This window comes from Alexandromys fortis, unplaced genomic scaffold, assembly GCF_014885135.2.
Source record: "Alexandromys fortis isolate MF-2015 unplaced genomic scaffold, M_Fortis_MF-2015_v1.1 scaffold_20, whole genome shotgun sequence".
Lineage (NCBI taxonomy): Eukaryota > Metazoa > Chordata > Mammalia > Rodentia > Cricetidae > Alexandromys > Alexandromys fortis.
Window position 1 is genome coordinate 2,849,274 of NW_026067903.1, and position 26,763 is coordinate 2,876,036.

Consider the following 26,763-nt stretch of genomic DNA (forward strand, 5'->3'; position numbering starts at 1 on the left):
TTGCATGGGAATGCTATGTGTACTACAGCAAGTTTAACAGAGAACTTATTATTTAGCAATCGAAAAGGAAAAGCAGAATAAAACAGAAACAATTTTAAGAAACCCTTAAAGTGCAGGGTACTTGCCAGTTAAGGTTAAGATTTGTTTTTATTTTGTATTTATGAGTGTTCTGCCTACATGAATATCTGTAGACCATGTGTATGCATTCCAGGAAGAAGCCACTGGATCCCTGGAACTGGAGTGACGGAGTTCCTAAGGGGCCATGTGGGTGCTAAGAACTGAATCGGGTCTTCTGGAGGAGCAGCCAGTGATCTCCCCTGCTGGGCAAGCTCACCAGCCCCTATTCACAATATCTGAACAACCGCAACTTCCACCACAGAATTAAAGGGGAAGCACCACCCTCAAGCCTCTCACACTCAAACACAGCAACACCCCGGTGACTTCTTGACAAGTGGCATTTTCACAAATTTGTAGCCCTCAGGGATAAACATTATAAAATATTAATGATAGCCACCACAAACAAGCAATGCTGTTAAGCATCAAGAAGTAGACAATAACATGTAGGCTGTATCACGGACATTCAAACAGACAGTGGTGTATATGCAGACCCAAGCTCAGACACTCAAGGTCCAGGAGGAGAACCAAGAACAGCAGCTGGATCATCCCATCTAGAAGTTAAAATCATGGTCTGAAAGTACTTTAAATCTGAAATCCAAGCACTATTCAAATGGTTTCCATTCATTGAGTTTCTTCTTTATTCAAAGCTCAAAACAAAGAATGATCAATTCAAAGGCAGGAAAGCCAAATAAACTAAGAAAAGTTATTTTTTGTTTACATATGGTTTAAGAAATTTACAAATAAACTATAGAAAGCAATACTAAAATTGAAAGCATTACAAAAACTGTTTCTGTTAAACTATATCAAAAAAATCTTTAATATTACAAATATATGTTTGAAAACGCATTCAGTCACTAGATATTTCAAGCATTTATTAAAAATTCCCTTACAGTTGGTTTTTAATTTCCTTGTCTAAAAAGTTAACTCCCAGATACCCGGAGTTCACAGTATGTAAGCCGAGTCTGTGAACATATATGCAGAAATCTGTCACATGTAAACTCGTCAGGACTCTGGCTACTTTCAAAGGGTCTCTCCGCTGCATCAATTTCTATTCTTTTTGAAGATAAGGAGTCAAGTCGTTAGTGTTTCCAGTGTAAACACTAACCTAACCTTCTGAGTGTGCATGAGTGCATGCACACAGGAGAGTACTTTTGGCTCCCAGCCCCCAGCTCGACAGGATGACAAAGACTCCGATGTGATAAACTAACCTGCTCCCGTTCCACTCTCCTCTTCTCCTCCTCAGCCCTTCTCCTCTCCTCCTCTTCTTTGCGCCTCCTCTCCAGTTCCTCTAGACGCCTCTTTTCTTCTTGTTCTCGCCTTCGCTGCTCTCGCTCCTGCTGCCTCCTGGCTTCCCGCTCTCTTCTTTGTTGCTACAGAAGAAGAACTGTGGAGTTACCAGGGATCCGCTGGCTGTGGTCCTCGGAGATTTGCCAACAGTGAGAAGCAGGTGTCAATGAGCGAAACTCCTGGACCCTGCAGCCTCTTCTGGCCAAGTGTTCTACATGTACCATGTACTTAACAGCTTCCCCATAACTACTGGTCACAGGTGTAATGTTCCTTTGAGCTCTTACAGGGTTTGTGTTCTGCTTTGACTACAATCATCCTCACTGCCTACTGAACCCCACCATTCATTGTTATTCATGGCATCACTATCTAGGACTCTTAAATCAGAACAGAAAGAAATAAATGATTAGAGGGTAGAGAAAAAGGACAAAGAAGAAAAAAAAATCTTAAAAATTAGAAGTACGCATGAGAAAAAAGAACAGAAAGGAATGAGCATCAGCAAAGAAAACGAGTATCACTCTTACTGCTGGGAATACCTCAAAGTTATAATTCTCTTTACAACCCTGGAAAGTCAGGATCTCATTCCTACTGTAGCTCATTCTGACTACACAGAAACAGGCTCAGAAAAATAAAATGACCTGTCCAATGTCATTGGCCAAAAAGCCTCTGCTGGAAAAGCCATTCCGCCTATAAGGCTCATTCTTAAGTACTCTACACCTAGCACCCCCTGACAGATAGAGTAGAAAACCAACTCTGTAGACTCGGCCCGCTCCAGACATGCACACAGTGTACAACAACAACAACAACACAGCTACTTCCCTAACTGTTCTTGCAAAATGACACAGCAACTGTCAGCAAAGCACTAACATGCTGGAGTCTAAAGTTTATTAGTTCTTTCTATGAATATGGGAAATGCTACCGTTCAACCAGCACTGTCTAATACACGGCTAACACGACCGCTAAATTGTAGCTTGCATGCATAAGGAAACGAGTTCATTAGCAGCTACTCCACTGGACAACACCTCTACAGAATATAACACTTTTTCAGAGAGAGAAAACTGATACAGTTCACGAATTCTATCTGTGCTACCGTGGCTAACAACAAGATTAAATAAAAATACTATATCACAAGGTTACAGTGGGTACACAACATAAGGATCTGTTAGAGCTTAGTACCCCTTCTGAATCTTCCCCACACTCCAGCAGCGTCTAAGGCATGTCCTGTGTGTGATGTCCCACTGAGACTGTGCAGTCTGCCCAACCGAGGTCCACGCTGACCTGTAGTCAGTCCCAGTGACTCTCAGTACCTGCAATAGGACCACAAAGTGCCCTGCTCTGCAGCTTCTAGGAGTCCCTGTCTTCAATACAGGGACTCGGAGATGACATGGGCCTTCGCATGGGCCTTTCTTTCTTTTTGTTTTCAACCATGTGCTGTGTATGTATTAAGTTTTTCAACTCAGAAACCGTATCTGTTGGTTTTTGATTTTTGGTTTACTATGTAGCCCAGGATGGCTTTGAATTTTCAATTCTCCTGCCTCTTTCTGAGTTCTGGAATGGCAGAACATGCCTGACATAAATGTATTTCTCAGAGCTAGAATTTTTGTTTAACTATTTAACTATTTGTTTAACTGTATGTTCTTCCCAACACACCAATGTCTTAGAATGTCTAAAGGCAATGTGGGGCTCCTAGATCAATTGGTTTTCTTTTGTTCTATTACCCATAAATTTGTCTTTTCTTCTTTTCCTATTTTCTAAGAGTTTTTAAATACTTCAGGAATTCTTACTACATTAAAACAAACAACAAATAAAAAAAACCATCCTCAGGGGTTTGAGTGCTGGCTCAGAACTTAGAGCACTGGCTCCTCTTCCAAAGGACTCGGGTTCAGTTCCCAGCACTCACAGGGTAGCTCACAACTATCTGTAACTCCAATTCCTGGGGATCTTGTTGGAGGCCATGGGAGTATACAGCAGGTGATAACTAGTGTCCAATAGGCTGACCTATTATCAGATGAGTGACCCTCTGATGGGAGCCCTACTTGGTAAGGCCATGGGGTCACTGTAGACAACTGTTTGACTCTTCTGTAATTTCTCTCATGAGTCACTTCATTTCCTCCCTAAGAGCAGCTTTGGGTGTTTTCCCATTGCCTGTGTGTTTATCTCCTGAAAATATTCCATCTACTAGGCACACATATATCTATGGATCGTCAGGAAGATGACTTCTCATTAAGCTGTATGATTTTGATATATATATATATAGAAATATGCTAGAATATGCTTCATAACTAGATCTATTGTCCCATGAGGACTGTGAGGCACGTAGAAGCCGCTTTGTTCCCTTTACTCCGACTAACAAGAAAGTAACAAATGTCTCCTCAGTCTAAGACAAACTGCACACAATCAGCTCGTTTTTTACCTTAGAGCAAGTTCAAACGAGACTAAAGGTTTTTGTGAATGGAGTATAAGTTTAAAACTTTACAGCTCTGCACAAGTTCAGAGTTGTGGGTGCCTAACCAAGGTTACTAACACAAAGTCTAAAAAACCCTATTACTTCTTCACTTGCCAAGAGTAGCTGATGAAACTGTGTCTCATAGCTCATCTCCCAGGGCACTGTGCCTGCCCTCTGGTCACAGTCACTCCAGAGACCTTGAAGCTTTGTGTGGCCGTGGTAAAGGGCTCTCTCCTTGTCACTCACCCAAAGGAATGTGCTTCTTACTAATGAGATGTAACTCCTGTATTTTTTTTTTTTTTGGTTTTTCGAGACAGGGTTTCTCTGTGGCTTTGGAGCATTATAACTTCAAGCCTCCTGTAAAAAGTGTATTCAGGCTAGATTGAACAGGAAGCTACAGAGAATTGGAACAGAGAATTGAAACCAAAGATTTAAAATTATAGAATTGGAACTAAAGAATTAGAAGCTAGAGAATTATAGACAATTAGGACAAGAGAATTAGATCTAAAGAATAATCAAAGAGAATTACCTTCAGACACTGTGCAAGCTATTATAGAAATCTTTCAATCCTCGCTCCTGAGAAGCATTCTCTGAGTTAGCCTGGGTGGTGGTCAGGGACCGGGACTTCCAGACCACTAAAGGATCTAATGCTGTCTTCTGGCCACTGTGGCACTGTGTGCACAGGTAGCAGGTAGGCATAGGTAAAACCCCATACACAAAGAATAAAATAATAAATCTTAAAAAGAAAAACCTCAATTATTGACTGAAAGTTTTCAAAAGGAATTTTCTTCTTAGTGTTAAATGAAACGTTTTAGGAATTTAAGTCCTTAGAAAGCATGGTTATATTTAGCCTTCTCCATGTACACATCACCTTCCTGAGAGGAATATAGGGTGCACGTGCATGTGTGTGTGTGTGCGTGTGTGCTGGGGACTGACTCCAAGGCCTCAAACATGCCAGGCAATGCTCAGCTACTACTGAGCTCCCCTGTCAGCCTGTGTGCTGTGTTTTGTTTTTTTTTTTTTTTAAATTAAATCTGACTCGTGACAAGCATGTGGCATCCTGGAGAAAACTGTTGTAGTTGTACTCAGCATCTCACACTCAGAGTGATGGAAGACAGAACTAGAGTTGAAGCCCAATCAAATCCTACGATAATCTTTGCATAAAGTACAGATAAGCTTGAGGAATAGCTGGTATATGTGGGTGGGGTATCATATTTTCAAAGCACAGCCTCTGTTTCTCAGGACATAAGGTCTTTGAGTGGTCCAAAGTGTAAGACCTCCTGAGTAAATTAGGAGTGTGGGGGACAAGGGGAGGATAGAAGAGAACAGGGAGGAAGGAAGGGGAGTGGGAAAATGTATAGCTCAATAAAACCAATAAAAGAAAACTAATAAAATAATAATAATAAAGTATCCGAGACTCAGAGATCTCACATATAAGGATCGATTTTCAAATAAGTACAGTATCAACAGTCACTTTTCAGAGATACACACAGGACTAGAAATGACTGATTTATCCACTTGAGAAACCTGTATTAGCAAGTATCATGGACATATGAAGATAAATTTGAACAATGAGGCACATGCAAAAATTCCTGAGACTATCCCATTAAGCAAGTCTTGCCTAGGGGAAGAATGAATGAATGGGCCAAGGCAAAGAACAAGACAATTTCTTTCTTACTTGCCATCCATAATAGACTTGAATGTTCACAAGTATAAACTGAAACAAGAGTATAAAACTGCTCTAATTTAGGGAGGAGAAAAAGAAGACCGGTCCAGAAAGAATCACCAATGTTCAACCCCTTAGGTAAGTGGAGCAATGAGTGGTCTTGACAGTATCTGGGGAGAGAAAGGGCAAATGCACACTCACAGGGAGACCAGCACCAGACACATGCTGCAGACAGCACCCAAGGAGGGAGAGTGCACTGCAAGCACATCCAGGGCAGGGCAGAGAGGTGGACACCACAGGACAGAGGCCCTGCTACACTGCACACTCTCCCCACCACCCTCCCAAGACCCAGAGTCTGAGAATCTGACCAAGAATCAACAGGACAGTTGTGAGCAACCAAGTTCTTCACATTCAGAAAGACCGTAACAGTAGAACCCAAACAACTGACTTTTCAAATGTATTCTATTACATAGCTGTTTTTTTAAGGTCCATTTATTTATTATGTATACAGTATTCTGCCTGCAGGTCAGAAGAGGGCACCAGATCTCATTATAGATGGTTGTGAGCCACCATGAGGTTGCCAGGAATTGAACTCAGGACCTTTGGAAGAGTAGCCAGTGCTTTTAACCTCTGAGCCATTTCTCCGGCCCCCTAAATATCTCTTAACAGATGATTAATATGAAAGGCTGTTTTCATGAAAGAAAATAACCTAAATGAAATGAACCTCCTGTTAATACCTACAAATATACTAGTTTAACCTTGTCTTGTTTTCTTGCATCAATTTAACAAACATCAAAGTGAAAGACTGCACAAGGTTATAAGAATGATTCTGAAGGTCTCTCAAATCAGAGATTTTCTTATTACTGAAGTGTTCTTAAGTGTGTCAGAGTAAATGCATACTTTTTGGGCTATTAAAATCTTCCCCAAGTCTGCCATACCAAGACAGCTCTAAAGCCCATTCACACATGCCCTGAATTTACTAGTGTTAGCAACATTCTAGTTACCTCCATTCAAGAGGCTTGAGAACATGCTACTGCATACAGGTGACAGTGTGTTTGCTTATGTTACAATTCTGATCACCTTTTAAAAGAGAAAAAAAAAAATGACTGGAATTTCCCAAAAGAAAATTCTCCCCATCTTAAGATACCAATGTTTGCTGAATTAAATTCTTCACCAAATTTAACTAAAAATAAAAGCACAAGACTGCACGTCAAAAGAACATTCAAGAACTTACAAGAGGTTCTTATGAACAAGACAGCCACTGCCAACTGGACTAGGCAAGGCCTTAGCTTCGGCCCTGGGTTGCCAGGCCCAGGAATAAAGCAGATCTTTAAAGAGGGGGCTGTAAAAAAGGCTGCGCCAGGCCAAGGCCGACCCAGTTGTCAGATGCTAATGTTTGCACAACAATGGCCTTTTGTATGTGAAGGCAAGTGAGGAAATGGTTCTTATTCCTTTGAAATGTGTGGAAAGCCTCTGAAAATTCTCTGAGGCAAAAGAGTTCAAATTTTCCCTTCTATGATTTCAGAGCCAAAAAACACAAGAGACACAGGATGGCTTATTAACTCTTACTGAGAAACTATGCCTAATGCTAACCCCACGTCACAAAGAAATTTTCTTTTCTCTCACTTCCCTTTGCTTTTAATGTATTCACTTCCACCTGCCCCTCTAAACTGAATAATCCATGTGTCCTCCTGGGGAGAGGAACTCTACTGAGCACACACTCCATGTCCACCCTGCTGAGGAAAGCAATCCCCAGTCACAGAGCCACAGCTGAGACTCCAGGGCTAAACACTAATGGAGTAGAAACCATTTTTCTAAACGCCCACGGAAAGGACACAAGAGGGAAGAGTGGGTATCCTACTGCAGTGTCCACAGACAGAGAGGGGACAGCAGCAGGGAAGGGAGCCAAGAGAGTTATGGAAAGACTGGCCCGTGTGGACTCCTTCCCGGCACTAAGAGAATGTGACAGGAAAAGCAGAAAGCAACAAAACTAGAAAACCGGTTCCCAGATACCTACGTGAGCTGAGATGTAAGAACAAGCTCCTGTGTTGGAGATTCTGCAAGGCTGCTGGCTGACAGGAACTACTGGGAGACGAGCTTCTTGGCTGTCTTAAGCCTCTTTAATAACCATTCCCTGCCCACTGTGTCTGACCTAATAGCCATGATTACTAGGTAAATCCTTTGCTTCCAACAAAGGTTAGGAGGTCATCAGAGAGCAGGGCCTGTGGTGTGTAATAGGCTCTCCTTAGCAAAGCTAGGAAGTCTTCCTGACAGAAGCATCTTGATTTGTTTGTCTTTGCTCAATCACAACAACTTCATAAAGCTGTGCTGTAATGGTAATATGTGATTAGGTATGTAACGTAAAGGTAACGTGTAGTAGGGTATTGGGGTAACACGGACTGTTCCTAGCCATGATCACTCCCTCTGAGGCGAATGCTGCATCTGCACACCCATGTATAGCACACCAGCAAACAGGAGAAGGAGCAGCTGGTATCTCCTAGCTAAGGGAGAGGCACACAAGTACTGAAATATAATGGGCCTCTGCTAGGAAGAAAGAGGACACACCTAGCTGCAGCAAGACTAGTTTTAAAGCAGGGGCAAAAGGGGGGGGGGCTCTGCACCATGGCCCCTTACTCTTCATTTTAAAGCATTTCTGGCTGGCCTAATGAAAGGAAATTATTTAGGCTTTGGGAATTTTTAAATTATGTTTATTTAGTATGCACATGTGAACAGCATGCTACCACAGTGCACACATGGAGGTCAGAAGACAACTTGAAGAGTTTGTTTTCTCCTTTTGTCATGTGGGTCACAGGGACTGAAGCTCTGAGCCATCTCAGTGGCCCAACATTCACTCATCTCATGAATGGGGCTGCATATCTTCACCTACATTGTTCATAATGGGAATTTTTTAAAGGAATTTTTATTTCCATTTAAAGGGGGGGGGCTAACATAGCCTTTTGTTGAAAGGGTTACAAATTACTCAGCCTCAAAGATTCCCAAATTACCTTTCTGGAACCTAAAGTGCAAACAATGCTTACAAATGCCTCCAATTAAGGAAAAGGAGCTAGACCTCCCAGAATCCCAACAAGCAGATTCTGTTTGTGAGAACACTTGCCGTTCCAGTGCCTAGCTCTATTTTTAAGGTTTCTTTTTTATTGTTTGAGAATTTCACACATACATATGTTTTGATCAACTCCATCCCCTCATTCTCACCCCTCCAATTTCCCTAACACATTTCCTCTATTTTTCTTTATTTCTCTTTTAGCAAATGAGTGTTTGGCCTGCATGTATTTATGTGTAGCATGTGTGTGCTTGGTGCCCATGGAATTATGAATGATTGTAACCCACGCGTGGGTACTGTGAACCAGATCTGGGTTTCTCTACAAGAGCAACAAGTGTGTTCTTAGCCACTGAGCATCTCTCCAGCCCCTCCCCTATGTTTAGGAAAAGTGGAATCCGCGGTGACCCTGAGTATGAATTTACACTCAATCATAAACGGGCAGACTGAGAAAAACATGCAAAGCAGACATCTCTAACCCACTAGGCATCTATGTACTGAGTGAAACAAATGACCCAAAAACATCAACGAACTTCAGCTGTCTTCACTGTGTAATCCTCACTGCCTACCTCACAGAGAGGAGAGATGCCAATCTCACTACTACAGCCTGAAAGCCACTGTCACCGCCTGCGTTACAAACAAACTCTAGACAATCCAGTTCATAATAGCCCCATAGGGCAACCCTTACCACCTGCCTGGGCAGTGGAACTAGACAGGGTCAGAGCTCATCCCAATACCTGCAGTAAGTTTCCAAACTCATCCAAGTTTTCCAGTCTGTTCACAAAACGGTAATAAAAGACTTAAATATCTTTTAAAGAGAGTTGCAAGTAAGCTTTTAAAAGTCCTACAAACACTTAATTTTTTCACTATAAAGTTCTGAGTATTTACATATCTCCCTTCGTGAGGCACACACTGGTTTCCAGGCAGTGAGCAAAGCCACAGGATAATAAAAGACACCGTGCCAGCATACTCGCTGCATGACCTAGGCAACAGCATGCTTAGTTATTTAAAGTAAATCCCACTGGAAATGTCACTACAGGGGTTTATTTCTGATGATTCTTCTACTAGGAAAAAATTACAGAGGTGGAAAAAGTATGTTCAAATCAAATGGAAACAAATGATTGTGAGAAATTAGGGGCTATGGCATAGTAAATAAAAGGCACTCAAGAAAAGAAAATCAAAACACTCTTGATTCTCAAGTGAATCACAGGGAAACTACATTTCTGTGAATTAAAAATAAAAACCTTTAAATAACTACATTACCAATACTGAGAATATTAATGGCGTAAATTAACATGGTGTAAACTGCACTTGCCTGCCACAGAAAAAAATTACTCTGTTTTCTGAATTTCTTACTCCTTTTTAAAAAAGTACATTTGTTGTTTGTGTGTATGTAGTGCATGCAATGCACATGTCACAGCACACGTGTGGAGGAAGACAACTTGCTAGAGTTCATTCTCTCTAATATACTACCTAGGACCTAGGGACCAAACTCCAGTTGTCAGGCTTGGTGGCATGCATCTACATCCATGGAACCATCTTCTTGGCCTGAATTTTTTTACTCTTAAATCCACCCCAAAGTTAAGGCATTTTGAGAACAATCTTTTCCATATATATATATATATGTCTTAAGTGTCAGAAAAATATAAAATTGGGATCCAAAAGCCGAGAATGGAAAAGAAATCAGGTCAAGTCTAAGCAAGTCAACTTAAACACAATGGGAACACTATAGAAAGCTGGTCTAATGCCATCTTCAGGAGACAATGGCGTTCTACACTTCAAAATACACATGTAAACTAAGTGTTAGGCAGGCCTTCAGCATGTTTTACAAGGAACACATTTCTAAGGTCCAGGAATGTGAAGCCTGCCAGGCCAAAGCACAAGCTTCCCTTCAGAAGGTCTGAATGGCTACAACAGGGCCTGCACCTATTGTCTCAGTACCACATCACCTTGGCAACCTGGCGGGGTGTCTGGTAACCAACAGACATGAGTATGGAAAAGGAAAAGACCAACGCTGATGTCTCCTACCTCTTCCAGCCGCCTCCTCTGTTCCTTCTGCTGTTCAATCCGTTTCTGCCTCTCCGCCAACAGCTGCCTCTTATACTCCTCCTGCTCCCGGAGTTGTTGCTCCTGGAGAAGCTGCTGTCTCCGCAGAGCCTCAGAACGCTCCTTGTTCTCCTGCTGCAGTCTCAGGAAATCACGGCGCAGAGTCGACTCTCCAGGCACATTGACAATGGAACTGCAGAGTGAAGAGGGCTATCAGGACTTCATGCATCACCTTGGCTCTGAGGGCGCAAAGAGCATGGGCATCCTCTTCCTCTTCTACACCCAATTCTCTTAATGAGAACTTAGCCCAGGTGTTCAATCAACAGCTCAGAAGGCTTGCATCATCCTTTATCATTAGTAATGTCTGAAAAATCAGTTCTAAATTCTTAGTAGGCATTTCTATCAATTCAAAAACAATTCCATCAATTCAACAACACAATGGAAGACTGAGCTCACTTTCTATCATTTCAGTGGTCTCTCTTTGGCCCTCTTATTTTCCATCTTCACAAAGAAATGGCACTCACTGGTGCTCAGCATTCCTTCATTTTCTTTCATCTGGCCAGCATCAAGCCTGCTCTGTATTCCCTACCTCTGCTCTTTAGGATCGGGGATAGCAGCAGGCCCCAAGCGGGCTTGTGAGTGGACTTTGCACAGGACGCTGAGCTAGCACTGTTCTGTCTTCCCCAATCCCATATCACACAGAACAGCAAGAATACAAACATGCTGCAATTCCTTTTACTACATATGCCAGGTGTATCTTACACATGCCATTTTATTCTCTAAAAGCAATTATAGTGGTCATGAAATCAATTCTAATTTTGTGCAAATTTTAGTTTGAAATGGACTCAGATTGTTTAAATTATTGTAGGACTTGTACCACTGTGCCTCCTGGAGCACTAAATGTCAGCAGCAGTATTTCCTCAGCCCCAAACATAAAACTGGGTTAAAAACAAAACAAAACATTAGGTAACAGTTTAGAGTGGGGAGCTGCTCATAGACATCTGTCATGAGGTGAGGATGGGGACAGGAAGCGAGCCAGTGCTATCTGTTCCTCTGGAATGCCAGCTTCAATGGAGCTTCATCTCTCATGAAGCAGCAATGGCGGCATCCTTACCTTGGCTCTCCTTCCTGTTCAGGCACTTCCTCCTCTTCCTCCTCACTCCCGCTGTACTCATACTCGGTTTCATCTACAAGAAAAGCAGGAGCGTTGACACATCCTGACAGGCACCTGAGGAGGCGAGCATCTCCAGAGGCACGGTGACCAACACAAGATGCTCTTTCTGAACATGGTGGTTAGGAGAACTTGCACAGAACAGATGCTGACTTCCCATATCAATGGCAGTAAATTCCCGGAGCTAGCCACACTCCCTATAGAAGTGCTGGGTTTTCAGCACCGATAAATTCTTAGCTGTGGGATTTTCTGTGAGAGTACACACAAGAAAAATAGTCCAACAGCACCAACATATTCACAAAGAAACCTATTATAACAAAGTAAATACAAATAGATGATACATATATACATGGTAGAGATAAATGGTAGATAAGTAGACACAAAAATTATCTCCTGAATTTAACCAAAGCAACCAAAATCATAACCAAATTTAATTATTTTTACATTTGAGCTTCTAGCAAGATGGCAAGAGAAAGTTTTGCTAAATGGAAATGAAAAGAAAGAGTACAACTGGGGACACCGTAATACCTGATCGCAAATGACACTTCAGAGTCACAGTGACCGGCAGAGCGCAGTAGTCTTAGGAGTCGCAGTGACAAGCATCTTTCATGAGTCCCTCCTTACAGTGTTTACATACGTGTGTCAGTGTGTGAGTGGATGACACAAAGCCAGCGGGGACCCCGAGAGGGGATATGGCCGTTTACTGTGGCTTTCCGCTTGCAGTGTACGTACAGGAAGGTAGAAGATCATGTGAGAGGAAAGTGGAAAGAGGACGTGAGGATGGAAGGGCACAGAGGGAGAGGGATGGCATGGCGGGGAAGGCAGTGGAGGCACAATAACAACAACAAAACCCCTGTATCTAAAAGTGTTAGGGTGAAGCCTTTAACACTAGTTTATAAACTTCTAAAATTTACTCAATGCTATGTTAGAAAAAAAAAGTGAAAATAAAAGGGCAGTAATACCTTTCTCCCCCCTCTTCTTCCTGGTCCGGTCTATATGATCCTTCAGCTGGATTCGAACCTGCCTTTCATTGGGCTGGTCCCTTATGAAAGGGTGTTTCAAAAGCTGCTCTGTAGAGGGCCGCTGCATGTAATTCTTCACCAGGCAGCCTTCTATAAAGCTGAAAAATTTCTTTGACCTGTAAGAGGAAGTGAAACACATCATCAAACTTCTACCGCAAAAGTATAGCTCCAAAATAGCAGTGAGGAGCCTGAAAAGCAGTCTGCCAATACGCAGCCACGCTGGGAGAACACAGGAGCCCAGGACTGAGGGCAAGGGGGCAGGAGCATTAACGTGGCTTTACACTCGCAGCACACCACTAACGATGTACCAGAAACCGTTGTAGAAGAAGCCAGATTTAAAGGAAAAGAGGTTAAGGCTACTGTCACTCAGTTTCCACCACATCAGGGGTGTAGAAGAGGCAAGAGAATAGAGGAAGGGCTTCACTCAGGGAGGGGGGAGGACACGGACACACTGATGATGGGACTGTGGACAGAACATGCAGGAGCACAGATAAAGATAGCTGTCTGGTACCCAGAAAACCAAGAGATGAGCAGAGGGTCTGTCTCAGTGGGCAAGTGCAGGGCATTCTGAACCCACTGATGCTCCATCCAGTCTTGCACTGGTTTGATTCATCAGATCCCAGGGCTTGATGAACAAAGGCAGAAGTAGCCAGTTTTTACTTTGGGGAAGGCACAATAACTTGTCGCCCACGTGTGTGCCACTAGTCACTTTCTGAGCTTTGCCCTTTTCCCATTCCTGGCCCAGTGCATGAACACTCATACCTAGCCCTACCTTTGGTTGGAACATTTAAAAATGTTATGTATGTATGTATGTGACAAGAGATGGCTCAGAGGATAAGAGCACTGGCTGCTCTTCCAGAGGTCCTGAGATCAATTCCCAGCAGCCACATGGTGGCTCACAACCATATATAATGAGATGTGGTGCCCTCTTCTGACATGTAGGCATATATGCAGGCAGAACACTGCATATAAAATAAATAAAATCTTTTTAAAAATATATGTGAGGTAGGGGGGAGGGAGAGAGGGAAGGAGGGGGGAGGGAGGGAGGGAGGGAGGGAAGGAGGGAGAGAGAGAGAGAGAGAGAGAGAGAGAGAGAGAGAGAGAGAGAGAGAGAGAGAGAGAGAGACAGGCGCATGTGTGAAGGTTGGGAACAACTCCATGAATTCATTTCTCTCCTTCCACCTTTACACAGGATCTGGAGATCAAACTCAGGTTTCTAGACCTTACAAGGGGACAACTTCCTTTATTCACTGAGCAGTCTCATTGGCCCAAGTTAAGTCATTCTGCTGGGTTATCTTTTGATACTCAGTTCTGCGACGGTCTCCTAGGAAGCCTTTCCTGGCAGCACCCCACCCCAAGTTAAGAACATTTCTTCTGGAGAGATCTGCAAGTCACAGTTTATAGATTATAGTTTTGTTTCTTTGGTACATACTGAGATGGGTTCTTATTTTTCAACCTGTCAGTCATGTTCAATATTAACCATACCACAAAGAGTATTTTAATAAGTTTTTGTTGAATGAATGAGTTATTCATCTTTATATTTACTTCAGTTCTAATTATGTCACTTCTATATCTCATATTTTCAAGCTATTTTTTCAGTTTAACCAATATTTATATGTACATCTACCTGTGTTAGACTCAGTAAGAAACACACATGTAAAGTAAAGTAGAGGAAAGTTAAGTATACACAACAGCAGGTATATAAAGGCAGAAAAATAAAACTATGTCAGTGTTTAAGCATAAACCAAAGGTACAATACTGTTATTCCAAGTTAGGAACAAGAAGACTATATTCAGGCAATAAGACCATGAACAAAAGGGCAAAAGTATCAGAGACTAAAGAGTCACTTTCTGAGGCTATTACAAAAGGCAGAAGAGAATGGAAAGACAGGTCAGGATCACTTCACAGAAGGGTCTAAGGTTAAAGAGGAACACGACAGTCTATGTAACATGTATAGTACAGCATCCTAACACAGATTACCAAACCTTGCACTCACTAAGATCATTCATAGAATTGACTAAAGAAACAAGTGCTGACTCACTACACCAAAATTCCAAATTTTGAGACTCAATCCCTAAATTAAAAACCACTTATGCACCATGTCCACCAGATAACAATTAGGAATCAACCAGACATGGTATATTCCTTGAAATCAGTAAGTGAATTATTCTGGCAGATAAGCCACTGGCCATTTCTGATAGCCATTTCTCCAGAAAAAGTAACAGAAATTACATCTGGGAATTAAGACAGAAATCACAAAGGAAGAAGCTTGCTGTACTTTCAAATACTTGGATAAGATGAGAATAGTGGCGCAAATGAATCAATGTAGCATTTTATCTAATTTAGTTAGACAGTTTGCCTTAAGAACCCATGAGGAATCACTCCCCATCTACCACTGTCTCTATTAGCATATACTACATGCAAATGGTTAACCAAAATTTACATATGATGGAGACAGTGTGAGGTATTCTTCATACAGAATACTGATTTGTAATCCTCCCAGAACAGAATCTCATTAATAAAATCTCACAAAAAAAAGAAAGGAAAACAAAGACCACTTGGTTTAGTAGGAGCTAAATAGTTCCTCCAGCCCCTTAGCTTGACCTGGGAAGCGCCCACTACACACATTTGTGTCCTTGGCACTGGTTATCAATGATGCCCAGAATCATCAAATCTCACTTATTAATACACGGAACTAATCGGGGCCAAAATCTTTGCAACTGTGTGGTCCTTCAGATCTGTCTAAACACTGGTTTAACAGAATTAGGCAATTCTTTTACTTAGCATCGATTTAATGTTAAAGGGTGTGTAAAGAATGGGAAAAAAATCTTGCAAGTAAAAGAAAGGTGGGAAAGGAAAACTGAAATGTGTTGAACACCAGGAGAGTAAACAAGGAGAAAGGAGAGAGGTGGGATGGCGTGTGCACCTACAGCTGAGGGAAAAGAAGTCTGCATGGCTCAGAACACAGGCAACCATGATTACAGCAGTCAGCAGAAACTGAAAAACCAAATCCAGATGGATGGACTGACTGTGAGGCCTTGTGTGTATTTCAGAGAGAGTAACTAAACCTAAGAGGGATACCATTAATTAATTGGAAAATAAGTAAGATTTCAAACAAGAGGAAAATGGAAAGCACAATGGTGAGGCAGGACTAAACAAGCCAAGAGCAGAGGGCACAGAGGCAGGGTGCGGGGAGAGCCAGGCCAGAAAGCATGGGGTGCTTGAGTGCAGACAGGAACTACCAGACAACATTCATGGGGCGGTCAGGCAAAACTCTCAGTTCCCCTCCCAAAAAAAAAGACACTGCCCCTCACTTAAAGATTTAAATTTGACCAAAGTACGTGTCTTCACAAGCTGCGATTCCAAACGCTTTGCTCAGCGGTCATCATGCCCACCCTCCATGAGTGTCAGAATTCTGAACAACAAATTCAGAAAAAGGCAAGAAGAAGGGGAGCTGGCTTCCCGGTGGCGAAGGGCCATTCTGCTAACCAGCTCTTCTGCGACAAAGAGGTGTGTCCACCTGCCATTCTATAAACTATCATTACAGTAACTGCCCCCTTTATAGACGCGGTCTTGCTCTATTATCTAGATGCTTCAAACCCCCACATTCAAACGTTCCTCCTGTTGTAGTCTCACAAGTCATGGGGCCTGCAAGCATGCACCACAGCCCAAATACCTTCCACCAATATTACAGTCTTATTATCATAGGACTTCCAACACATCTTTGCCATTGTTCTGCGACATATTACACTTAAAAGATGTTTAAACATTAAAATATAACCTTTTCTCTATATTATGGAGCCTCCAGGTATCAATAGTCATAAGTGTGTAATTCAAACAACGTATCAAGAACAATAGCACACAGAAATAAATGCACTTTAGATTGTTTGGGGGTGCTGACTTTTGTTACCAAAAATAGAACGGTCAGAATTTTATCCCAGAGCAAAGTGAAACTATTGGGGGTGGGGTTTTGGAGGGAGGGAAATCCACATACAGCTTACCATTTTTTGGACTTCAGTCTGGGAGGAGGGTTTCTAGGGATGAGAAACAGTGCTCTCATGGGATGCATGTCACAGAGAGCTGGGGAAAGGAGATGGCTGTGTCAGTAAGGCACGTATTTACTCATTCTTGACTTCAGGATTCATTCACAAATAATTTCAAATACTCTATCCCACTGTTCAACTGCCATGAATGTCAAGCAGCCGAGATGTATTTTACAAACCCTAGGCCATATCTTAAATTTACCATTTAAAAACAGCAAAATATAAGGAGAAAACCAACAATTCACAACTTCAAATAGACACTGGAAAGTTTTCATAAATCAAAGATAAATATTAATTCAAATTTAAAAGGAGAAAATACTTAAGTCTTCAAATCACCTTTACAATTGTAATGAAAATGGCTGTTTCCGTAAGTCTGGTTTAAGGCCCAGAGTGGCTAGTGAAGGCCTTCAGAGCCTCCACGCGATACTGTCTGTTACTACAGCTAAAGTCACCAGGAAGAATACAGCTAAGTGTAAACAGTCTTTGTAGTTACCGTCTGTATTTACACAATCAGAGCAAGGTGAACTCAGCAGACACGCACACTAGTGTGTCATGGTAGATGAGACACGTTTCCAGGAGGAACTTGGGGCCTAGACTAGCAGACACCAGTGTCCCAGTGTGAAAGAAAACAGGCAAATGAGCCAGCAATAGGTCCCCTGTCTCAATATCATACAAATACACAAGGGACCCGGTTTCTGCATTGTAACTGTTTCTTACCTGCCAATATTTTTTCATTCATTCAACAAATATTTATTCAACAACTATGTGCGGGGCATTATACAGTTTGTGCACACCTTGCTGAAGCAGACCAGGAGAAAATGCTACGCATGTTTTCTTTCCTTATTTTCTCTACATCTCTATTACAACCTTAATTAAATATCAGTTTCACGATCAATCAACTTACTGATTTAACCCCATCAAATCGTCACAAAAAGTTCCATAAATAAAAGACAGTATCTCAGTTTATAAAGTCAAAATAAGAAACAACAAAATTTTAAAGATTAGGGCCCTGTTCCAAATGATATTTTTAAATGCAATTAAGAAAAAAATAGCCCTTATTAAATCTGGAGCCCAGGAGGATTACTGGTTACCAAGAATTCGCTCTACATCTAAAGCCGCTCTTGACGGTGGGCCCTTCGTCCACTCGCTCCACTGGTTCTGCCCAGTGGCCCGTGGTTCAAGTTACACAGAAGAAATGAGCTCAAAAGGAAGAAGTTACTCACGGGGGGCACCTTCCGCCATCTCGATTGCTGTGATGCCACAAGACCAAAGGTCACTCTGCAAAAACAAAAAGAGAATGTTCTGGATACCTATCTATATTTCTGGTCAGGCATATAAATGAAATAAACACATCCTTCAGGGAAACAAACAAACATTACCTCCCCAGCGCCAGGAAATATTTGCCATTTACTTCAGCAGGCTATTATTTTGACAATGTTGGAAGGTGTTTTCAAATTTTAGGTATATATTAATAGTAGAAAATTATAAACTCTGCAATATATTTTTAAATACTTGAATCAAGAGAAAATTCCTCTGCGGCAATGGTTTAGATCAATCCTCGTTAACTGGGTATTTGAAACAAATGCTGAGCTACATGGGGAACAACTGAAAGATGAACTCAGTTTTAACATCATTAACAGACACAATAACCACTAATGCAAACGTTTTGGTTTGTTGACAAATAAAACAACAACGTGGTCAACCTGAATGAGATTATTAAACACACGTTTTATGTCTGGATGAAAAAAGTGCATTATGGTTTCAAGTCCCTAGAGGTCACTGTATAATCACTTCAATTTATTTGTATAACAAAGAGGTTATAAAACTCGTTACAGAAAAATACCATAAAATTCAGAGGATGCCATTTTGGTATATTAAAAAGACACCTATCTGATTCTAATGTGTTCTTCAAGATAAAAAGGCTGCTAAGGGAGGGGCATCGACAGGCTCATGAGGAGATTTGTGTCTGGCTGTTTGTAACCTCAGTGAGATCAGAAACAAAGGAACAGATCAACAGCACCAAAAAAGGATCGTTGCACAGGCCTGAAAACCTCTTTCAACAGTCTGTGTATTTCCAGTAGGTGTGAGTGGTGTGCAGTTCACAGCCAAGCCCCCAGTCCTCTGCAATGCTAAGGACCCATGGATGGCCCAGGAAAGCAGGTGCCACTTACTCTGTAGTCATAAGTAGCGTCTGGGTTCTCATCGCAGGCAATGACCTCAGGAGCCATCCAGTAGGGTGTGCCTATGAATGTATTTCTCCGGCCAACCGTCCTGTCCAGCTGAGCGCTCACACCAAAATCAACTGAGGAACAAAAAGCAAGGAAAAGTGGAGCACAATTAACAAAGAAGAAAAAAACTGAGGTGTCACAGCAAACACAAACAACACTGCTTTGTCATCCGCAGAACTGTTCAGGCAGAGCAATGACACCAAGAGCCTGTACCACTCCAGAAGAACCTAAGAGGCCTGGCCCCGGACTAGAAGAAGACCTGTTTGTTACAGGGACAATAATGAGGTTTGCACTTTTTAGAAAATATGTGTGTCAAAACAAGTGCAAATTAAAGAAAGCCCCAAGTTTAGGAGAACGGACATAGAACCTGTCCTAGATTAGCTCTGCAATTCACAACTGTGGTTTTCCTGGAAAGAACACATTGAAAGGTTCCAGGTAGGCAAGAGCTGTGTAAGGGTTGTTTCCCAGATCCTTGCTTTCCCCACCATCAGAGTTTATTCAGCATACAGGCCCCAGGCTAACGCACGGAGACACAAAGGGGCCTGTGAGATGGCTCAGCAGATATGGGCACTTAAAGGAACTCACTGGGCATACCTAGGGATCTAAGGTCCATCCCTGAAGCCTAAGTAAGGTGAATGGAACGAACAGGCTCCAGTTATTCTGATCTCCACATGTGTGTTGTGGCATTTGCACCCACATTTACACACACACAGAGCAAGAGGAAGGAAGGAAGGAAGGAAGGAAGGAAGGAAGGAAGGAAGGAAGGAAGGAAGGAAGGAAGGAAGGAAGGAAAGGGCAAATAAACCTATAATAAACATTCCCCCTGAACAACTGGGCCTTCAGTTGACTTTTCAGAGTAACTTCTACTTCCCACAAATTTAATGATGGTGGTCGAAAAGAAAGTTAAAGGATGGGAGGCAGGGCTGGCAGAAAGCCCACGTGTTGGATGTTTGCCCCCATCATCATAGCCCCCACACTGCCATGAGCCCAGCAGGAGGGTCGAGAACAGGAGCAGCTCACACAAACAGGTCTACAAAATGCTGGACAACTGGCAGGGGCTGCACATTTCACCTCTGTGTACAGAACAAGTTCAGGAAACCGCAGGCTTACTTGTTGAATGCTCTTCAATACAAGACAACAACATCAGGACAAAGACTAAATAAGTGTTCTAGAACCCTGGCTAGCAACAGCAGCCGATAACTGGGTGACTACTGAAGGGATCACAGTCTCGGTGTCATGAGGTCAGTGCGTGGACAACACCTAACCAAGGTAGTCGGAGCAGGGACGGAGCAAGTGTTCCAGCTTAGCCCTATGCAGACTTCCACGTGTCAGAGCATCTGTAGATAGCCAGTCAGCACAGGCACTAAGGAAGAGAGCAGTGATCTGAACTCTAAAAAGCAACTTCTGTGGTTCAGACTTTTGAGAAGGGAGACTAAATTGTTGAGTGGACAAAGGAAAAATAATGTGAAAAGCAGAAGAAAAGTTAGTGTTGATGCTGTTTAAAAAATGTTAACAGAGTAAAAATAAAATGAGATATAAGTTCAGGTGTAGCTAGGAGAGACGGGAAACACTGTAAATCATTAGAAGACACCTCTAGGAAACAGTACCCACTATGACATCTGCCAATACCTACAACACAGAAGACAACACACGAGGTGCTAGGTAAAGGCAGCAGGGACTAACACAGCCCTGGCGCTGGACTCCAGAGTATTCTGGTGAAGAACAATGCTTTCTTTTCTTTGAAAAATGCCACACACTCTCAACAGAATCGTAAATTATCAACGGTGCTATAGAAAGGAGGCAGGAGTCCAAGGAGGGTCAAAGGGCCACAGAGAGCGCCCCCCCCCCCAGAACAGGAAAAAATGGTAAGTTTGAAAATGCGGACAAGGATTACCAAGGGAGAGCAGGATACGCAAAGGGTCTGGGTGCCGTTTAAGAAGTCAAGGAAAAGAAATGGCAGTGACTGAGTGGTCGATGCTTCCACCGATCTTTTGTATCTCAAATGCATCTTGATTTACTTTTTATGACTTTATTTATTTATGATTTTCCTTATTCTATTACTAGAAAAACTTCATAAAATTGCTTCCACGTTATAACATGTAACGTAGGGTAGAAAAGGGGGTCAGATGACGGGCAGGAGAATAGCAGGGATCAGGCCCACACTATTCATCAGTCAGGGCAAGAAGTGTGAATTTTTGTGACGTGAAACAGGAAATCATTAGGGGTGTCTGCTTCTCTGTGTGTGTCTCTCTGTCCCCTTCCCTCTTTCTGACTTCATACCTTAGGCTGGCTTCAAACTCACAATCTTCCTGTTTAAGCCTTCCAAGTACTAGGAATAGAATGCCAGACACCACTAAGGCTGGTATTGAAGCAAGAAAGTCTGACTTTTATGTCAGCGTAGGGCTGAAAGTGTTCCTCCGTCATCAGTTCCTGGGATTGGGTCTTGTGGTGGTTTGCATAAAACAGCCCCCACAGGCCCATGGGAGTGGCACTATTAGGAGGCCTGGCCTTGTTGGAGTTGGTGTGGCCATATTAGAGAAAGTGTGTCACTGGGGTGGGCTGTGAGGTTTCAGAAGCTCAAGCCAGGCCTAATCACTGTATCTTCAAACTGCCTGTGGATCCAAATATAATCTCAGCTACCTTTCCAGCACCATGTCTGCCTGCATGCTGCCCTGCTTCCCACCATGGTGACAACAGACTAAACCTCTGAATTGTAAGCTAACGCCAATTAAAATGTTTTCCTTTATATGAGTTGTCATGGTCATGGTGTCTCTTCACAGCAATAAACCCTAACCAAGAGAAACTTCTCAGTCCCCCTTCCTCAAAGTTAATCAAAATAAAAAATTAAAACACTCTGGCTAGTTGCTCTATCCAGACAGAGGAGTCTACAGAAGCATGGGACAAGGGAGCCTGGTGCCTGACTAAGCAATAGGCCAGGTCTCTTAGTCTTAAAGTGGGAGAATGAACTTTTAGCTAAATGTTGAAGGGGCACAGCATGCTGCTGGCTTGTATCAGGTGGGTGCAGCAGACCTCACACACATCAGCTACGTACCAAGTTTCACCTCCGCATTCTCGGTCAGCAGCACATTCTGTCCCTTGATATCTCGGTGAATAACGTGGTGGACGTGGAGATGTGCCAGGCCCTGGAACGGAAAGCAGAGCAGAGTTCAGCTCTCAGTCCCCGTAAGTAGACAGCCAGCAGCACCCATTTACAGTAAGTGGCACACGTGGGCCAAGGGTTTGTAAGTCCACATTTAGAACATAAAATTTACCCATGGCGCATTCCCAGGAAGGCACTGTCAGCCTTACCACACACACAGTAAGCAGCGGGCTGGGTGTTCCCTCTGGGATGATCACACCACTCTCTAGCTGTGCCTATGACACAAGCGCTGATTGCCATCTATAGTTCCTCTGCTATAATTTGTGCTATTTGTGTACAGGCTAGCTCCTTTCCCACGCCAAACTTCTATCTTTCAGTGGGTAACCCTGTGAACTTATCTGAGCTAGACCCAGTCCAGTCTAGATTAGAGAGGGGCTTAAAATGCAGGCCTGTCTTCCCATTACACAGGAACAACTTAAGTGCTGATGTACCCTACCTTCCATCCAGATGTAAAATAATTCTGCCACCAGAACAGCCTTGTATAGGGATAAAATGTCTTTCTTCCCTAGAGGGGAAAACGTTCCTGGCATAGAGCACTTTTTGATGCCCTTGCATCTAGAATGGGCCCAACAACATCTCAGGAGGCGGTGAGAAAACACTGCTGCACCCAACTGTGGTGTGAAGGCGGCTATGCACCACACATGCTGCACCCAACTGTGGTGTGAAGACAGCTATGCACCACTGCCGCAACTCACTGCTTTCCTCTTCCTGGCTAGAGAAGCCACACCCTAGAACGCGCCTCCTTAAGACATAAACAACCTGTTTTTTCTGAAATGCCTCAGTACTACTTGTAAAGGGCTTGCTTTATATATATAAAAGATGGGCTGTAGTGGTGGTGGCGGCAAGCAGAGTCACTACTGTACAACTTGAAAACCTCCTGCCTTAGCTTTGAGTGCTAGGACCACAGCTATGATATCAAACCTAACTTCCATCATTTTGCAGCTCTAGATCACTACCTTTTGAAGCATGGTAGGCTCTAAATTCATTTGACTAATCTGCCAGTGAAACAGAACACAGCTTATGCGATACTTATCTATTCTCATAACACAAGGTATAGTAGTATACCCTAAGGCTGTGATGGGGGAAAAGCACCCAACATGTGATCCTTCAGTGGTCTAATTAGGAAGCACATCTCCCTCTCTGCATGCTATAACATTAAACGCTGAAAGAGCAAAATGAAGCCACTTTATTCTTCTACAGAATTCCTACTTCTACTGCTCCAGTTCACTTCTGCTTTCTAACCTGCAGGAACTTACTTCTGACCCTCCACATCTCCCCACAAACAGAAGCAGCCTGTCTTCAGAGTTATGGCTTACGTGCGATCCTGCACACTTCCAGCAGAAAGTATGGGAAATGATGCCCACTTCCCAGTCCATACTGTGCAAGCATTGCTGCTTCTACTCAAAAATAGCTCAGAATACTGCTATCTTGAAGTATAATTACTCAGGACAAACATGAATACATGTCCCTTATACGTTGTACTTTGGTAGCCAAGCCTGAACTAAGGCCACAATCATTCCTCCTTGGTAAAGATTCCAGTCCATTTTACTCTGTAAACAGCCTGCTCTAAATCAACTGGGACGGTGTTTCTGAGCTAGGAAACAGTTTTCTTCTAAGTCTATCGTTAACTGACTACATGTAACCAAAGAGCAAACTGTCCCTCAACATCGGTAACGTAAAGTCCTAAGTTCTCGTCTTCAGTATGAAACAGTACTTTCTACTAAGATGAGAAAATTGTTGCTTAGATTATGAACGAGCAGGAATGGCTGTGTGGTAAACTTTGGGGCCCACACCATTCAGCAGACTAGCCCAATAGAGGACTTCTGACAGCTGTGGTCTACAGACTTAGGACCCTTGCCTGGTCTAGTCATCTCAAATGTCCACTAAGGGGTGAGGAAAAGCTTTCCCACAGAGAAATCAGCTACCTTCAACAATGTGTGGGAACCCAGAGGACCCACTGGGGTGCCTTTTACATGAGACCACACCTCCATCTTGGTACCCTGCTTTCTCTATCAACATCAACATAACGCCTAAAGCAAACACCAGCATACAATATGAGGCATTCCTTTATTTTGAACTAAAACTCTGCTACAGAAAATTTTTATTGTATATGGTTCATGAGTGGAGAAGGTTCCTATTAAAGACGCTCACTGAGAAGGAAACAGTCTGAAGCACTTCAAAGGATGAAGTGCTGCAGACTTGGTCTTCTCTTAATGTTCCTGGGGTCAAGGGTGACAAAATGCTAAAACAAACACATAATACTTGAGAGGTAAACTGTTCCTCCCAGGTATATAAAAACAGGCCAATCATCTTTGATGTCTGATATACATCTTATGTCTATAACATTATGCTAAAAGCACAGATTTCTCCACTTGAGAAATCTCTCATCTGCTAAGCATGATGCTCTACCCCAAAACTACAACACACAGGAAGCCAAAGCAGGAGGCCACAAGTCTAAAGCCACAAAAAAAGGTATGTCTATGTTTAAATAGAATAAATAGTCCATCAAGCTCCTCAGATCTGTATCTAAGCACCTCTGTAGTCCAGTCCTTGCTGCTGTACCCTGCCTGCCACCATGGAGCCCGTACAGCAGCTTTCCCCTTTCGGCCTCAGTTTTCAGTAATATCCATAAAAAGTAAGCCCCTGATATTTTAATAATGACAAGTCTGAGTAATTATAAAAGTATGGCTCTCCTTCCATCAGCCTCCCTTCCTTACACTGGTTGTGAAGGAAGTTTTATTGAACACTCCATAAAATATATGAGGAAAGAGAAATTAAACATTTCTCTAGGAATTCTAGTTGGCAGTTTTTAAGTTTGCAGTCTTCTATGAATCTTAAATATAGAAAGTAAATTTAGTTACAATAAAAAAAAATGACTAACTTGTTACCAGACTTTAGCAAGAAATAGGAAGTAAAATTTCAGTTTCCATTCAAAGTCTTTATTTTTTAAAAAATGGAGGATAAACAATGCAGCCAATTAGTTTAAGTGTATAATTTAGGGTGAAGGAAAAGAAAAACCATGGTCATGGAATGAAAGACATCCTTTCAACTCTCATGCAGCTTTTAAATATGAAGCCCTGAAAACCTCTGTGCTGTCAGGATGGCTTTACCACTGAAAAGAACCATTTAGTGGCTAAAAAACAGCAATTTAGAAACTTTCTCTGAGCTCATTAGCCAGCTCTGCAATCAGCTGTAACTAACATCAAGCATTAAGACTCACTTCATAAATATTCCAAGAGGTTCTAACAGCTAATGCCAAAGTCCGCTGAAGATTCTGGAACCCAGCACTCAGTCCTTTTAGTATTGATCTGTAGCCTCTCCCACACTGCCTACAGACACAACATTTCAGGCTCATTTCTCATCTCCTTCATTCTTATTTCCTTTAAATGCCAAAGAAAGGAACTATTGGGTGCCTTATAATAACAACAAAGACAAACTCAGAGACTACAGTTACCCTTGGATATATCTGGAGACTGGTTCCAGAATACCAAAACCTCTAATATATAAAATGCAAACACGCAGTCAGTCAGGCAGGGATGGTGCACACATAATCCTAGCACTTGTGCGGCAGAGGCAGAAAGACGTCCAGGTTCGAGGCCAGCCTGGTCTATATAGCAAGTACCAGTACAATCAGGGCTACATAAAGAAACTGTGTCTCAAGAAATATAAATAAATATATATATATATAAAATATATGAATGAGCATGCCCAAGTTCCTCATATTATAACGGTGCAGTGTTTGCATATAAGCTATATATATCCTCTTCTTTAGGTCACATTCGTAATATTAGGATGGTATAGCTATTATACTGCATTATTTATGAAGTAATGACAAGGGGGAGTCTGTGTACTCTGAACACAGCAATTTGTTTCAAGTGTTTTCCAACCACACAAGGCAAGCTCTTAGGTAGGAAACGCTACTTTTTTTTTTTAATCAAACTTTCCACAGAGTGGCAAGTTTCAAACCATAACGTAGAATAAATTAACGAAGTACAGAAAATACTTGGCTATCAAAATAGATAATTATCTCTTGATGTAGAACACACTTGAGATTCAGTTGAGGATGGACACATGATATAGGAATGGGACACTTCGCTTTCCTTACTTACCCTGAGGATTTCTCTGGAGATGTAGGCAATCCAGTCTTCTTTGAGTGTGTTCCCTTTGGTGTTCTTCACAAGGTCTGTGATGGACCCAGCCCCACAAAACTCCATAACAAGCTACAGGGCAGACAAGATAGATGGAAACAATCATAGACCAGACTGAGTACACATTCAAAACAAAACACACAGCCAAATTACTTGCTCCCCTGAACACCTAGGCACACACACAATCATGTTGGAAGCATCCAAGTAATAACAGTTGCTTTATACAGAGAGTGTATCCACTGTGTCTCTTCGCTGAGAGTATATTCATACAGTCCAGAAGACTCTCACACACGTATCTGAGTGGCAAATGATGTGTTTCTTCCCTCCCTCTAACAGAGGTCATTTTGCTGGTCATCACTGCCAAACTAACAGAA

At 42.3% G+C, this 26,763-nt stretch overlaps 1 protein-coding gene across 47 annotated transcripts in view; it reads right to left on the reverse strand.

Annotated features, from left to right (window-relative positions):
• The window catches only part of Map4k4 (mitogen-activated protein kinase kinase kinase kinase 4), a 141,320-nt gene that overhangs the window by 29,477 nt on the left and 85,080 nt on the right, over positions 1–26,763 (reverse strand). For all 47 annotated transcript variants that reach the window (XM_050134546.1, XM_050134543.1, XM_050134549.1 and 44 more), the window contains exons 5-13: positions 26,351–26,461; positions 22,134–22,224; positions 19,025–19,155; positions 18,077–18,131; positions 16,812–16,890; positions 12,751–12,926; positions 11,732–11,804; positions 10,600–10,810; positions 1,326–1,487 (exon numbers count right to left, since the gene is read on the reverse strand). In XM_050134546.1, coding sequence (XP_049990503.1) covers positions 1,326–1,487; positions 10,600–10,810; positions 11,732–11,804; positions 12,751–12,926; positions 16,812–16,890; positions 18,077–18,131; positions 19,025–19,155; positions 22,134–22,224; positions 26,351–26,461 — 1,089 coding nt within the window. The remainder of the gene's footprint in view (positions 1–1,325; positions 1,488–10,599; positions 10,811–11,731; positions 11,805–12,750; positions 12,927–16,811; positions 16,891–18,076; positions 18,132–19,024; positions 19,156–22,133; positions 22,225–26,350; positions 26,462–26,763) is intronic.